Source organism: Haemaphysalis longicornis, unplaced genomic scaffold (assembly GCF_048455015.1).
Source record: "Haemaphysalis longicornis isolate Haplotype H1 unplaced genomic scaffold, Haemaphysalis longicornis Haplotype H1 scaffold_4, whole genome shotgun sequence".
NCBI lineage: Eukaryota > Metazoa > Arthropoda > Arachnida > Ixodida > Ixodidae > Haemaphysalis > Haemaphysalis longicornis.
Window position 1 is genome coordinate 371,141 of NW_027526361.1, and position 16,371 is coordinate 387,511.

Consider the following 16,371-nt stretch of genomic DNA (forward strand, 5'->3'; position numbering starts at 1 on the left):
AACGGGTCATAAACAGGCACATCCTGCACTATTTAGAAGAAAACAACTTGCTCTCTTCCTCTCAGCACGGATTTCGGCCTAACTGCAGCTGCGAAACTGCTCTAGCCTCTGTTGCCCACTTCGCAAGTGCCAACCTCGACAGCCACGTTCCTACTGACATCACTCAGCTCAATTTTTCTAATGCTTTCGACGCATTAGACCACACTACGCTCCTGCAGAAAGTTTCCCAATTGGGTATTCGGGGGCCCCTGCTTCTGTGGCTGAGTCGTTTCCTCACTGGCCGCTCCTCCCGTGTACTCTTCCATGGAAGCACATCTCTTGATTTTCCAGTGCCCTCAGGGGTCCCCCAGGGCTCTGTGCTGGGACCCACACTCTTCCTTATCTACGTCAACGACATGCCGGTTCATGCTGATAGCTTGCTGGTGCAGTACACTGACGACACCATGATCCTGATGCCAGTGTCATCTCCAGCATCATCTGCCAGCCTACAACAACACCTCCAGGCGGTGCACGACTGGGCCCGCACGAACTTACTCCACATCAGCAGCAACAAGAGCACTGCTATGCGCATCAGCCATACAAAAGCTGCTGCACGCCCAGAATACTTCCTCGGAGACGTCCCCCTGAAGACCGCCCTGACCCTTCCCATCCTGGGTGTAACGTTCAGTCCCTCTCTGGACTTTTCTGCTCATATCAGCAGCACAGTGTCCAAGGCCCACCGCATTCTGGGATTTGTGTCCCACATCTCCCGTCCTTGCGGCCCTGAGGTTTTTAGGGCCCTGTACACAGCCCTTGTGCTGCCGCAGCTCGAGTATTGCGCCTCTGTGGTCCCCACACCAAAGCCACCTCATCGACAAACTTGAAGGTATTCAGTGCCGCGCAACGCGTACCCTCTTTGCTCGCACCCTCGGTCACCGCAAACCCCTGCCTGGATATGAGGATCACCTGAAAACCCTTAAGTGGCATACCCTGCAACAACGACGTGACGTATCTCGAGTTCGCCTACTCTGCAGGGTGCTTGATGGCTCCCTCGGTGACACCAGCTGCCGCTCATCCTCTGTCTGGCAGAGCAAGCGGACTGGGCATCCAGAGCAGCTACGCGCCCGTACCACCCATCACCGACACTCGGTGCTCATATCCAGCATTGAGAGTTTCCTGTCTGCACCCCTGACCCTCCGGACTCCACCCACTTCCTAAAGACAGGTCTGAGTCCACACCCCTTGCGCGTGCCATCTCGCGCCACTGGTCCCACTAGTGCTGCCCATGGACACCACAACCCGGTTATCCCCCCCGTGCCATTGTTGTGTTGTGTGTGTGTGTGTGTGACATTTGCTTCGGCATCACCTGCCCTGGGTGGCAGGCTAGCAGACGCACTAGCGTACGGGCCTCGGCCTTTCTGTCTAGCCGTGCGTGCCACCCAGGGCCAAGTTTTCCGCAAATAAAGATTATTATTATTCTAATTACTTTAATTTTCCACCCTGGGACTAACAGCAGGAGCAAAAAAAAACGACGTGCCAGGCAACGTTAAACTCACTCTAAGTCAGTGACTGATGAACTCGAAGTGTAACTTTGGGGCTGACACCGGGCTGTCGCATACTTCGTCCACAGGCAATTGGGAACCTCGCTGACAACTTCTGGACCTGGGATCGGGGGGCACCGCCTTTTCTGCCAACTGAGCCAAGTAATTAGTCAGAGGCTCTCATGAATTAAGAGCTTGTTATGACTTCAACTGTGACTGAAACCATGCTTGGCCTACTAAGCAGTTCAGGAACACCCGAGCATGTAGGGCAAAACTGCCGCATCCACCCATGGTACGGCCAGAGAGCGGTCATCCGCAATGCGTCAAAGGGGGAGCACTCACATGAGTGTGCGACTGGGACAGTCCCCAGAAGTGTTTCCTCTGGATGCAGCCAAAGGTGGGCAAGTCCTCCTTGCTCTCTATGGGACCTGCATTCATGTCAATGCCAGCAAAGGATTAGGCGCAATGCAAGCACAGAAGATACGAACAGTCGCAAACAAAACGATGGAGTACATTCATTCCTTCCCACACAGGCCCAGCCCTTCCTGTATGCACCCAGCAGTATCTGCTAAAAGATTCGACTTCAGTCGCCCAGGAGTAGAATCGCAGGTTTTGAAGCGAGCTGCAGTCCGGGTTCGAGCCCCAGCAATGCCAAATTTTTCTACAAGGCCCATAATTCTGTTACTGTAATTGTTCTCTTAGGTTAATTCTACACATTCTTCCACAAACGGGTGTCTCGGTACCTTTTTGGTCGGCTAAGGGTGGGCTGCAGCACATCGTTCGTGTTGTGTTGGGTTTTACGGCACATAAGCGACTAAGGCCATGTTTGTGCGCTTACTTTTGTGTGTGCTCACTCGTGTTAAAGACAACTTGTTTAAGGGCACAGGGTAGGCCCTATACTTCCCATGCATTTTTGCCCATTTTGAGGTACATTTTGCTCAGCATCTAATAAAGGTATCTACATAACGTAAATATCATTTTCTTTCAAATTTTGTGTTCTTTTAACTGTACTAGAAATATGAATATCCTTAAAAATTTCAGTTTTGTATAATTTTTTGTCTGTTAGTACCTAAATTTTGGCATTATTTTAGTATTAAAAGTTGTGTAACAAAAAAACTGTTGCGTGCTAATTTTAAATTCTAGTACAGCCCGTGTGCCAAGTTATGTAGATGACTGGGGAAAAAAATCAGCTCGTTGCTGTGGAAGATGCAGGAAATAATGGTACCTATGTAATAAAAAACATTGTTTTGAGATAATTGAGTTTAAAGTTAAAAAAAGACTTCAAAAACAATACTTTTTGCCAAAAACACCACTGAAGCCATTTATTTAGAAAGCACCAGCTTCGTAATCACCGTCTAAGTCATTTTTTTGCTTTTCAGTCGGTCGTCTGTCTTCCCTTGTATATTATTGTGCACCATCGTACAGATCTGTTCACAAAGTATTTCGCTTGTGGTCAACCTCTTTGAGCCACTTGATGGTGGTGTTGCGCCCTGGTTATGGTCTGAATGATTTCAAAAGCTGGCCCATGCATTGATATCATCATTTAATGAAAGAACAGCATCCAATATTGCAATCATGAGAGCGTGAAGACCAGAAAAGATGTTTTTTCTCGCGCGGCTTCGAAGGACAAATGTGTAAAAAACGTGCAACAGGGTCTTTGGATTGCCCTCGCTGAAAAATCAGCTATGCAATGTTTGCTAAGCAATTTCTTAATACAGTTGGTTCCAGAAAAGCGTTTTGATCTGGAACTGGAAGTTTTTTGATGAAAAAAATGACAACAAACACTGAGAACATTCTTAAAGAGGATGTGGGCACTTACTACTTGCTTACGGGAAAACTGTTTTTTAGCGAGAAATATGGCTTTTTAAGGCAAGTGTGAATATTGAAAATGTGCACAAGGAACTGAACTTTCCTAATTGCAAAGAAAAACAAAAAGTCATTTTTTCAAAATTTCGCCTTACCCTGTGCCCTTAAAGTACCCCTGCAACGCTTTACTTTGATGTACTTTTCAGGCTGTACGTGTCTGTTCTTCGTGTCATGCAGAGATGGACGCAAAAAGAATTAAGATCCACGCAGAAATGAAAGAGTGATTCGATTCTTTAATTTAGAAATACAAGCAAATGCAAGGCTGCTCTCTCTCTCGAAAACCGGGCGACTGCTGCTCGCTTCCCGCCCTTCCCAAAGACACATCACGGGACCAATGAGGGCAGCGAAAAACGCCGCTTTCCGGAAGTTTTCAGGCCACAATTGTCTGCCCGATAAGCTCCTTTCCGCACTTCTTGACGGCGTCGTGCGGCAGCACTACGATAACTGCGCCGATACAGTGCTGACAAGTAGAAAACGGAGACCGCCAAAGTAGCCTGCTAGGATTACTTTTCTGAACTCTACCACACTATTCAACCTATTTTCGGTCAACAGCGAGGCTGTTCATAACAAGACTTAGCTTGAAGACTGCCCCGAGTGTGTGCAGTGCCTAGCCACTGAGGCTTGACGTGAACTCCACTTGTGGATTCACAGAAGGGCGAGAATACTGGTCAAAAAAAAGACTTCTTTTATCAGGTCTTCCTGTGTTGCAGACATGCCAACCTAGCAATGTGAAAATTCAGGAGGGGTCGTTTCAGTTTAGCATTTATAAACTTAGCGAGACTGAAGACTGACATCAGAAAGGGGTATGGGGGGTGATTATTTTTTTGAGCTGCTTGGTTCTTGCATCATGAGAAACCTGGTTCTAGTAGTGGAAAGCGCCAAACTTCTATACGTGTGAAGGGACGCGGCAGACACAGACTTCGCAAGCTTTGCAAATTTGTCAGAATACATCTGCTCAAAATAATGTCCGGTTTGGTGACTGTTCCCCATGAGGCCGCGAAGAGCCTTGTTGAAAAGTGAAGACCGAAATTTGGTTCTCCTCTTCTAAAGATGCTCTCACATTCGGCACTGCTGTGTGGAATAGCAAGTGGCTGCAGCATCACCTTTGCCACTCTACCAAATCCCATCAACACTAGTCATTCTTCTCACTTCTTGCCACTGAGCATCAATCCTCTCTTCATTTACAATGTCCAGAAAAACATTGTGTGCCTGCAGTTCTGAAAATCGCCCCTCAAGAGCATCTCCTCACTCTTTTTTCCCCTGGGGCAGAGCATACTTAGCAGCACTCGACAGTATGTCTACAAGAAGTATGGTGGCAAGTGCTTTTCCACAGCGCCGCAACTGTCGCAGCAGGAAAGACTGACGTACACGCGCGGTTACAAAAACGGACCTCTGTGCTGTGACAGCCACTTTTCGGGAGATTCGAGATAGCATTCGTACAATCGGGAGATGTGGTCAAAATTCATGCCTCCCGGATAATTTGGGAGAGTTGGCAGGTATGTGTGTTGGGTACCCATTACAATTTTGGGTCCCATTACAATTTCAATGGCATTTGAAAGCATTCACAATCACTCGCCGTGCTGCATGACACTGCTGCTGTCGAGTTCCATTTATACACACAAATGCAACAATCAAATTTAGCGGCAGTCTTTGGCATTAAAATGATATCAAATTGTCAATAGCGCCAGATTTGGCGCTGTTTTTGCTTAAAGGGCTACTGAAGCACTTTTAAAACTGGGCAAAACTCTACTTTTTACAATTATTACATTGGTCAGTTTGTGCCTGTAAAGTGTTTTTGGTCATTTTTAGCTTCGGGACAGCGGTATTAGTCGTTAAAGTTGACCCTACGCCCCACCCACTGCTCCCTGCCGCATCGCCGGAAGAGCGAGAAACTGAGGGGCAGCGACCGGAAGTAGCGTCATATTCGGAAGGCGGCCAGCGACGTGCGCCGCCGCTTCGCTGTGTCCGAGTTTTCTGGGCGAAGTTCCGAATTAAGCAGGCGTGTAATCTGAACTTTATTAATCATCATTGTCTAGAGTTGCTTCCGCATAGATTTTTTTAACCGTAATGCTACTGTGTGATTCCCTAAAGCGACTCCTAGATACCAGAAATTTCCTACCCGAGCGCCCGTGGCTACTACATTGCCTTCACGAGTAGTCGCGGGGCCGGCCGTGCCGTCGGGTGCTCTGTGCTTCATACGCGAAGCGACGGGCTCAAACAAATACAGAGGTACCCCAAGTTTCTGATCCATTATTATAAGGGAATGAGAAAATTTGTGGGACCACAGCGCTCTGGGCTTCCCGAACTTCTTGCTCGTTTTCCCGATCAACGTTGTTGGCTGTGACGACAGCTTACCTGAATAGCTAGATTTTAAGAAGAAATCAAGCAAGCTTAAAGCATGAAGCGTTTTCTGCGCGCGGAAGCGCTCCGCACACTCGCCGGTCGTGCATGCCCGTACGGCGCACGAAACGGCTCGCACCACGCATGCCGCGGCAGCGACCGCTCTTCGATGCCGTCCAGAATCAAGGCCGTCGCGAAAAGCAAGGTAAACGTGCAAGAGAGGATGATAGTGTGGTAAAAAATTGTGCTAGGGATTGTCATCCAAAGTGAGTTCGAAAGAGGTGATCGAATTTGTATCGCGATGCGGAGCGCCGACCCGTCGCGGAGGCTCGTCGACGGGCCTGCCCAGAGCAAGAGATGCGGCGATAGGCCGAAAGATGGCGTTACGTGCACGCAAGAATGAGCACAGCACCGATCGCTAGAATGACTATCAACGTAGGAATAAGGTTCCACATGCGAGAAAGGGAATGGTAATGTGGTGAAAAACTGTGTTAAGGATAGTCATTCGCAATTGTAGAGATAGCGATGACCAACTATCTCCCTTGGTGCTAAACCTAAAGTTCCCTACATCACCGGCGATCCGTGCAACCTGAGCCAGCTGGAGCTGTTGGGGAAGGCGTTCTAAAGCTCGTCGGGGACCAGCGTGCTGCGCTTGGGTTCCTCTACCTTTTGGGGGCCGACCAACAATCAACTCCCCTATTCTAAAACATGCGTATGTGCAGCAATGCCACGTTCCGCTGACCGGCCGAGCAGCGACCCGGCACCAGCACCTCTGCGCGACGCGGCGGCCGCGCTGCCTGTGCGTATCGCAGGCCGCTGCACAGAGCTTGTTGCCGCCTGTCCAAATGTAAAATCAAAGTTCCACATTCGAGGATGGGGATTATGGTGGGTTGAAAAATTGTGCTAGGAATGGTGGCTAGCGCTGGTAGTGAAAGCGGCGAACCAATATCTGCGCAACTTCCCTGCACCCGAGAAACAAGTCGGCCATGAGTCGTCGGGGGAGAACCCCTTTCTAAAGCACGCCGCAACCGAACATGTTTTGTTTATACTTCCCTCAGGCTCTCCTATTCTACGGAAAGACTGTGTGAGCCCTTCATTCACCAGAGGACCTTTTAGCCAGTATCTGAACGGGAACAGAATGATATCTTCAGGCCGTGCGGTCCCCGCAGCGCCCACACTTCCGAATATGACGTCATCTGCCGGCAGCCAATCGCGAAAGGCAGCCAGGGCTCTCACCGTGCCCTCGGGCAGGGGTCGTTTGTTTTGACGAAAAAAGATGGTTTAGGTGTATTTACACTTAAAATAAACATGTTTTTCGAATTCAGCGTCAGGAAAACCATAATGTAATGCCCCCAACAAAAATTTTTTGAAAAGCTCTTCACCAGCCCTTTAAAGGGACACTGAAGTGATTTGTAAACATTGCGGGATTACTAGTGCAAATTGCAGTCTGGAGTCCATCGGCCATGTTTCGACCACTCTGAGTGCGTTTACGCGAGTTTACTTAGCGGAAAAATCAATTCGAAAATGCTGTCCTCCTCTTTGCACCCTCGCCCATTTTCTGTGGCGTTTTCGTGTGACGTCAGGAGGAGATGACTTGGCTTGACTGCGCTTCTGCACGGCTCGCCGACGTTCCGACAGAGTCGGTCGGCCCAGCATTTAGTCCGCCGGGCGCCGACGGGTGGTCGCAATTCGTTCTCAGTTGAAACTAAGTCACGACACGTTTGTGAGTGGAAGAATGTGCCTTTCTTTACATTGTTAGTTTGCACACTGTATCAAGCTCGAAGCCTAGGTTGCTCCACACAAACGCTGCCCAAGCGCGCATGCGACACTTCACTGACAGGCATGCTAGTAGGGAAATTAAGGCCACTTGAAGGCAGGAGAAGAGTCAGCGAAGTCCATATAGGTGCTAAGGAAATAAAATCAACTGAAACTTTTACCGTACAGCGTAAAACTAGGAAGCAGGAAGCACTTTTTTGCGCTGGGTGAACAAGCACAGTGGTCAGCAGCACAGCCATACATCGGCGAACGCTTTTCCATCTAAGAAATGCAATTGCTAGCTAGACGTGAAATATTTTGGAGATTTGGGGGACGGTTACTGCACGAGTGCTATACAACAAATAGTCACCTAAGCTGCTTGGAATGCTAAAACTAAATAGAAGTGTAAACTGGTTATACATTGTATACCTTAGCCGGCAGTGCTGGACCGTGGCCGAGTGGTCTGAAGCGCTAGGTCGCCAGACCACTCACAAGTCACAAATTCGAATCTCCGAGCGTACTTTTTTTTTTTTGCAAGGTGATTTTTTCGTTTTCAGCCGATGTTTTCTATACTGAGTTCACCATTTTTGGGCTGTAACGTGCACTGCTCCACGAGCGAGTTCGCAGAACGCGTGCAGACTGACACTGACCTTGGTGGCACCAGTGGCAAGGAACCATTCTGAGTGCCCATTTTAAACACTGAAGTTTAAGCTGTAAAATTAGTTCCAAGCGATGCATCAAAAAACTTGTTCTCTTATTGCACTCACCAGGGTTCATAGTGATAGAAAATGCAAAGATTACAGTTTTATGGCCAACACTGTTTTGTCTATTGTTCCTCCAAAAATGGTTAATTACCTCTAATTATCGCAGAAACTAATTGACGAACTAAAAAAATAATGCCATATTTGAAATCAGTGGGGAGAAAGCAGCAAGACTGATAAGTTTCACAGAGTTTACTTGAAAATTAAAAGAACTAGTTTTACGAGCCATGTCCCCCCTTAAGTGAACGAGAAGTAAACAAAGTCCCACAATTAAGAATATTTTGTTTATTTCAAGTAAGCCAGTAATGTATTGGTTTATGCTGACTTGGAACACTGTGTGCGAGAGTGCTAGAAAGGGCATTTGAGAGCCAAAATGTCTCTCTGGGTGCTCATTTGGCTCGAATGTCATTTGAGCCGAAAGGCATTTCAAAACCTAGTGGAGCAGCCCAACTTCGCGTTTGAGTCAAATGACATTTGGTTCAAATGACATACGGACACTAGTGTAGCAGGGGTATTATTATCACGTGAATACCGAAATTACTATTTTTGTAATCCCAGACTCGGCTTTACCCACAAGGGTAGAGCCAAGGCAAAGGTTGCGCAAAGCGAGCTGACAGTCGTTGCACCCCACCAGCCCTCCCATTTCAATGCCCAAAATGCACATTCACTACGATCCTAATTTGAGTAACGTTGGTATGTTTAGCCACCTTCGTTTTGGCATTAAATTTCACTACTGGCGTGCCGTCCCGCTATCGGACAATGCTTGAACATTTTGTGGCGATGTAGCCTGCGCAGCCACTTCTGCAGTGTCAATCGTCCCATTCCCGCCGCTCGCAAGCCGGCCATGGAGCAGCGAGCCGGCGGCCGCCGTGCGAGGGCAGCCATGTTATTAAGGAGCTCAAGCGGCCTGTGCAAAAAGCATCCGCCATGTTTACAAAGCCGTGTTTACAGCGCCATCAAGCGGGCGAACTCGGTAGTTCACGACGCCGCCACTACGCTTTTTCTGGCACTACAGGCAAAGCTAGACCTTTGCTTCTCTAAAATCCTCCCTGTTCTGTGATGGTGTGTGTGTTGTGGACGCTTTTGTTTCGCGATGAAATGCGACGTTGTGCTTCTGCGGTTGGATAGTGCTTCCTATGGTCTGGATTATCTTTCTCAAGCGGCGTACGACTCAACCTCGCATGGGGTATGTGCAGTGTGCGTGGCTAAAAGCCATCTCGGCTTGTGCGCCAGAGTTAAGTGACTTGCTGTTCGTCCCCGCAAACCGCGCGCGAGGTGAGTGCCGAATTTACGAGGGGCAGGAGGAGGCAACCCATCGTTTGTCAATCGCGGTTCGGACTTGCAACGCATGTTGTGACGTTGTGTTCGTTCGAAACGCATCTCTGGATTGTTTGGAAGTTGAATAAAATGTATGCGTCAAACCCGGGCATTCGGCTCAGGGCGTTCTCTGCGATTGCAAGAAAGAAGTGCCACGGGGCTTCAACGCTTTCTTTGTGGAACGTACTCAAGTAAGAGAATATTCATGTCGTGTTATGGCCCTGTTGCATTCAATACAAACGGTTATGCGTTTGTTTACACTTGTTTCGTTTGTCGTAAAATGTCCAAGCCCTCCGGCACTCCACTGGCAGATCAGCCGGCGAGCCGACGCCGAGCAGACGACTTATCTCTTTGCCGGAAGTGCGTGAAAAAGCCGCCCAATAGCAGGATGTCTAGCTCATGACGAACATCTGGGAATCGATGATGTAGACATGTGAAGATGGCGGCGTCCGAAAACACGAAGGAAAGGGTGAGAAAAAAGCGACAAACTTTGCAACAAAAGTGTGAGCTTTCCGCTGCGCGTAAAAGAGTAATACTTGGCACAGATGATGTTGACGACCCAATCTAATGCTGGAGGCTTTCGTCCCCGCCGAAACTGACATGAGCATCAAAATGCGTGCCGTTGAGGCTCTTCTGGAGCAGTTTGGCGCAATTTTCGCCATTTTCGTGCTTTTGGAGCAGCTTGGCGCAGGAAAATGGAATTGTATCAGAAAGGCGCAAAATGCGCAGCTGTCTCACCCCTGAAAGTGAGGTGACAGTCGTCGCACCCCCCAGGCCTCCCATTTCAATTCCCAAGGTGCATGTTCACTGCGATCGTAATTTGAGCAACATTGGTATGTTTAGCCGCCTCCCTCTTGGGATTAAATTTTACTTAAGATAAATGAACCATTATTACTAGCGTGAAATACTAGCCCGTCCCGCTATCGTGACACTGCTTGAACATTTTTTCTAGCCTGCAGCGTCGATCGTCCCATTCTCACCGCTCGCCAGCTCGGTGTGACAGGCATCAATCACTCATCAATCACTCAGTCTGAATATTCACTTCAAGCACGCACCAGCCTCGCACTCAAGGCTGAAACAACGAATGCGCGGGCAGCATGTTTTTGATGAACTCCCATACTTCGAGTCTCGCAACTTCCCGCAACAGATCAAACGACTAAATGTAAACCCAGCCACCCCCATAACTAAAACCAAGGCAGAAATCGGCAAAGAGTGCGCACTCTGCCTGAACCACAGGCAACTGCTTTGCCTAACCTTCGTCTCACCCGTGGTACTGACCCGTTCAACTTGCACACATGGCCGACGACAACGATGCCCACTGATGTAGACTTGAATTGGATTGCCCCGGCGCAATGAGGCCAGACAGGTTTAGCCGAACCGTGGCGCGCATTCGGCCGCGCACTCGTACAAGAGCATCAGGACCACTGGGGCTCACCCCTGCAGGAGACCATGACTCGGGAGCAGGTGCCGTTCCCGCGGTGGTAGCCCAGGTAGGCAGTGTACTGGGGGTCGGTGCCATCGCAGGCCACCCACACGGGCTCCATGTCCGTCTTGTAGCCACAGCTGCTCAGCATGCTCACCACCGCATTCAGCAGGCTCCTGCACGGCCACAGACCGGACTGACTCGGCATTACACTTCCCACCTTTGATTAATACAACAGCAAGCGTTGCGGCCAGTCATGAGCCCCGATCGAAACTTCAGATGACTTGCTCCTGATATGAAAAACACAAGCACCAAGTCTCTTGCTGGGGCTTACACTGGGAACAAAAAAAAAATAAAAAACTGGCAAGGTTTGAATAAACACACCGCAAGAAACTCGTAGTAAAACAAATGATGAAAGAAAAAATTACCTTGCTTCATCCGCAGGCAGTGCCCTCAACTTGATTTTGCAAGACGACTCTGAATTTTTGCTGGAATCTTCGTAAGACGGAGATTCGAGAAGGGAAAAGCTTCTTGGTTCCGTTGGCCACTCCAAAGGACATCCCGTGAGTTCCAGCTCGCACTCAGATGTGTCGGATGTGTCATCAATGAACAATGAAGAGGAGGTAGACTTGGATCGAGACATCTTCCTAGACTGCTGCGAAAAGGCAAGCAAACGCTTCATTAAGGCGCAACCACATGCGACGTTTTGGTCGCGTTTGGAGACCGTCCGCGGCGACGCGCGTTCAGCGCGCGCCACCAAATACACAGCAGCGCGCTCGGAGCGCCGGTGTCTGCGCATCCCAGATTTTCGGTCCGTTTTCGGCGTCTGCGCCGGATGTTGCTGTCCTCAATTTCCGGTCCCCCTCCGCACGCAACATGGCGGCTCTTTATTTGGCGGATCTTTAGCACTTTATTTAATAGAACATCAATTTAACGTGTTTTGTTTGTTGAAGTTTTGATTATTCTTCAGTTTATTAAGAATGACCTAAACAGAACGATGCTGCCTTTACCAAAGTAAGTCTGGCAACTTGGATCGGAGAAGCGCTCTTCGCGCGTCTCATGTGGTTGCTCGCCCTCTCCAACGCCCGTTCCGCGTCGGCGCCAGGCGCCGCAGACGGTTGCAAGACGCGGCCAAAACGTTGCATGTGGTTGCGCCTTTAGTTGTTTTCCTTTTCTCTCTTACACCATGCTCGAACATAACACATGCACAGTGGTGAGCTGGCTTAGGGTGAACACTGAAGCACATGGCCACCGGTACTATCAGAGCATGCCACCGTGGGATGCACATGCATCGCATCATCGGAGCGTCTGAGTGTGGTCTGCTAACTTCACCTTGCTTGTAGTGGTGGAGAAATTGATGATGATGATGATTGTAAGGTTTAACGCGCCGACGCAACGCAGGCGATGAGGCGCGCCGTAGTGGAGGGCTCCGAATTAATTTTGACCACCTGGGGATCTTTAACGTGCGCCGAAATCTCGTACACACAGGCGTTTTTGCTTTTCGCCTCCATCAGAAAAGCGGCCGCCGTGGCCGGGAATCGAACCCGCGACCTCGTGCTCAGCAGCGCAACGCCTTAGCCACTGAGCCACCGCGGCGGGTGGTGGAGAAATTGGCCACTGTATAAGTAACTGGAAATAGCAAGAAAAATGTTTTTGACAAAGTGGTTATTCGTTTATTAGCTTGAATGCAATGCAATCGGTTCGACATATCACAACTCGCCAGCTTGCAGACTCAATAAAAAGATGACGCTCATTTAGCTTTTTTTTTTTTGTCATTGCCACTGAAATTGAAGGAACACATGTGCACAGTGTTTATCATAAATAAATTGAGACCTTGAAGTGAGCTCGGGCACTACAGCTTCGATTCAATTTACGGGGGCACAGCACCTTTGTGATTTTTTTAGGCATGTTCATACAAAGATTGAGGATTCGAGGTTCAAAGCGAGACACCATTAGCAGACGACGCGCAACACGGCAGAAGACGAGCAGACACTCCGATACCGAGATGCGCGCGCTGAAAGCGAATTCTGGCACGACACGCACAGCGCATGCGGGATGCTTCGCGCAGACCCCGGTAGCCTGCAATGATTGTGCCGGCGGCCACGCGCTCCCGTGTTCGCCCTAAGCGAGCGCACCACTCAACACACGAGGAATTTCATGCGCAGAAGACATATGAAATGCCACTCGTTTTACTCGTGCTCTGCTATGTTAAATAAAGTCCACAGGTACCTGGTATCGCTGGACTAGAATGACAGATTTATCCGAAATCTCAAGCCTCCGCAGCAGTGGGTTTGACATGGCCGTTCGTTCTATCTCATATTTCTGAAAAATACAAAGGCACAAAGACAGTTGGAGCGGCATTGTGTGCAGTAGCTGTTATTCGCCACAAAATCGCCATGTGAGTGAGGTTACCTGCAGGAACTGGACGGCATTTCCATCCCACGAGCCATTCAGCACTCTAAAGAGAATACCAATCAAATAAAAATTCGCATGACCGACCAAAAAGGTGCAGAAGACTTCACAAAGGCACCTCCTACCTTTTCAGCGCCTCTGTGTCGCAGTGGTCTCTACATCCAGCCATTCCAAGTTTTAAAAAATCCTAAGCATTAAACAAACGACTCTAGAAACTTGTGCAAAAAACACTCACACGGAACGCCGCGAGATTAAACTACGCGTGCAACAGCAAGGGTAGGAGGGGACAATGGCAGGAATCACGAGCAGAAACAGCGAGACACAACAGCCATATTTGAATCGATCCAGCGTTGTCCACGGCGCACGGCGCCAAGCAATGGTCCAGTTTTAAGGCCGCCTGCTTCATGTGCATAAAAAAGTGGATAAAAGTGATCATGCCTACAAATGCACAGAGGTTATGCTTTCAGGGGCAAGCTGGCAAGTATTCGTAGTACCTGCATTTAAATAATGCGCCGAGTTTATCAATTCGGTTTCAACGCGAGTTTTCCGAGCCAGTCGAAGCCAGCTGGGCAAGAGTTACTACAGTTACTAGACGCGGTGGTTTGGGCGCGTAGTTTAAAGGTAAATTGAAAACGTTCTAGACCTGAAGGTCTACCTGTAGGAAATACGGAATGAATAGTCTGTATCAAATATTTCCACAGTACCTGCATAGAAAGTGGCCCAACAGCAACCAAAACCGCCCCCGCAAGGCTCACGATTTCGACAGTTCGCAGACCAAAAGCGACTTGGGATACACCAAAGTTACACCAAAGGGATACACATCACATTCACATACACATACACAAAGGGATACACATACACCAAAGGGATACACATCAATCTGGTGGGGGCTCCCCCATCTGGAGCCCCCACCAGATTGACCTCCAAAAGCGGCTCGAGTCCGTTCAACGGAAAGCGTCGAAGACGGCGCTACATATCAAGGACCGGGCAACCAAACTTCCCTACGAGAGGCGGTTGCAGACCCTGAGGTGGTCTCGACTTGATGGACGCAGACTATTCTCCAGGCGGGTTCTCCTGTACAAGTTTCTGCACGCGTCGACTGTCCCATCCCGGAGGGTTACCTGCGCCGTTCAAGACGGGACCCACTGAAGCTCGAGCAGCGCCTCGCACGCACCACTAGTGCCTCCTACTCCCTCTTCATCCAAGCCCCTGAGCTATGGAACTCCTTGCCAGTCGACGCTAGGAGGGCCCAAAGTGTCGGGGAATTCAAAGACTTGGTGCGGTACAGTGATGCGTGATTCATCTCCCCTTACCCGTAGGGGAGAGTCGGGAGGTTTGGGACGGTTGGAGGAATGGGACAGCTCGTTTATCTCTCCAGGAGTTAGTTCACGGCCTCCGCGATCGGCTGCCGGCGGCGCGCCGCCGGACGCCGATCGCGGAGGCCGTGGTTAGTTCACGGCCTCCGCGATCGGCTGCCGGCGGCGCGCCGTTGCTCCGGCCGTCCCATTCGGCGCGTCCCCCAGCAAAAACATGTAATGCGGCTAACGCCTGAACGCGCCGCGAGATGGCGGTGTTAGCCGATGGTTGGGAAGCTTGCACCGGCACCCCTGGACGGCTTTGCGGAGCCTTTGTTGCTGCGTTTCTTCGCTGCCGGGATCAGGCAGAACTGTGTTGCAGCTTTATTTTTGTTAAGCTGACCAACCGAACGACCAGGTCATGAAGTCCGCTTGTCTAGGAGCTTCGAGGAACAGCACTGAAACCCAGGTATGTCACTGTGCCGTGAAAAGTTAATCGCACTGTGATTGTTGCGCTGTGATCAGTGCATGACATTTCGGTGCGGGGACATTTGGGGACGAGAACTTTTCGGCGAGCGAATTATCGGGTGCCTGCCTGCTGGAACAGCCGTTATATTTTTATTTCCGCGTAGGGTGGGTTATGGACAACAATCAAGCGCAGTGATTGCATTTTCATAGAGGTGCCGTGTTTGATTTTCGGCAGTTATTTTTAGAAATTTAATTTTTGTATATTTCGTGTTTGAAGCCTCGTTCACGGAACACGTGCTATGCAGCCTATTGATTATATGATTTTGCCCATGCTTTTTTTTATTTACGACAAGATATTTATATTCGTTGTTTGCGGCACGCAGCTATTTGAGGCGCGTTGTAAGTCATTTGAAGAACCGGCGCATCTAAGCAGCTGTAAAGGCTGGCCTGAATATTACACTGCTGAAATGGTGTGCAAAATATTGTGAAGCTTTCGGCGCTCCAGCCTGCGAGCACTCGTTGCTCGCAGGCTGGAGCTGATCTAGATTTATGTGATCGAGAAAAACGACAGCGATGGGCTGAGAAAAAGCTTCGAATAGCTTTCGAATATCCCGAATAGCATTCATTGAAGCGCCGCATCCGACTTTAATTAAAGGATTCAATGCAACTGGCGTTGGTGCAAAATATGGATTTTTTTTTACCGAAATCTCGGCAAAAACCATCGTTTGACTTTTACACTTTTTTTTCAGCCACTGCTTGCCAATGTTGGTGCAACTGTCACGGACAAAGCCGCGTACCGCAAAAAACTGGTGCCCAAGCCCCTGCATCACAAAGTGCTTCGTGTGTGAACTGTTCCGTTTTTTAAGACATGCAGATGCCTTGAAAGTGTAGATTTGTGAATGTAAGTGCAATATAGTTTGTAAATAACTGTTTAATAAACTATGCAGCTCTTGAACGAGTGTGCAGTACACATTTGGTTTCCAACTTTTAGTGTGTACATAAGTGGATAATGTCCAAAACAAACATGAAAGCTGTCATCATTGCTTAGCACATAGACGTGCTTTGAAATCAGTAATTGAAAATTTAAATGTGCCGGGTATTCATTCCAAAATAGGAAAAATGGGCTTGCCTGTGGCCACCGAAATACGTTTAAGAAATCAGAGTGCACCTGACTAAGTTTTTTAAATTTGTTGCGACTGAAATTGAAACCATTAC

At 49.0% G+C, this 16,371-nt stretch overlaps 1 protein-coding gene across 2 annotated transcripts in view; it reads right to left on the reverse strand.

Moving 5' to 3' along the window:
- Positions 1–13,952, reverse strand: part of LOC144178098 (protein zwilch homolog) — a 261,163-nt gene extending 247,211 nt beyond the window's left edge. The window contains exons 1-6 of one of the 2 annotated variants that reach the window (XM_077705628.1): positions 13,519–13,952; positions 13,394–13,439; positions 13,211–13,303; positions 11,410–11,633; positions 10,994–11,157; positions 1,862–1,947 (exon numbers count right to left, since the gene is read on the reverse strand). In XM_077705628.1, coding sequence (XP_077561754.1) covers positions 1,862–1,947; positions 10,994–11,157; positions 11,410–11,633; positions 13,211–13,303; positions 13,394–13,439; positions 13,519–13,562 — 657 coding nt within the window. In that variant the 5' untranslated portion in view covers positions 13,563–13,952. Of the gene's footprint in view, positions 1–1,861; positions 1,948–10,993; positions 11,158–11,409; positions 11,637–13,210; positions 13,304–13,393; positions 13,440–13,518 lie in introns of both variants that reach the window. The other variant, XM_077705627.1, reaches the window with a different exon arrangement.
- Positions 13,953–16,371: the final 2,419 nt, after the last annotated feature.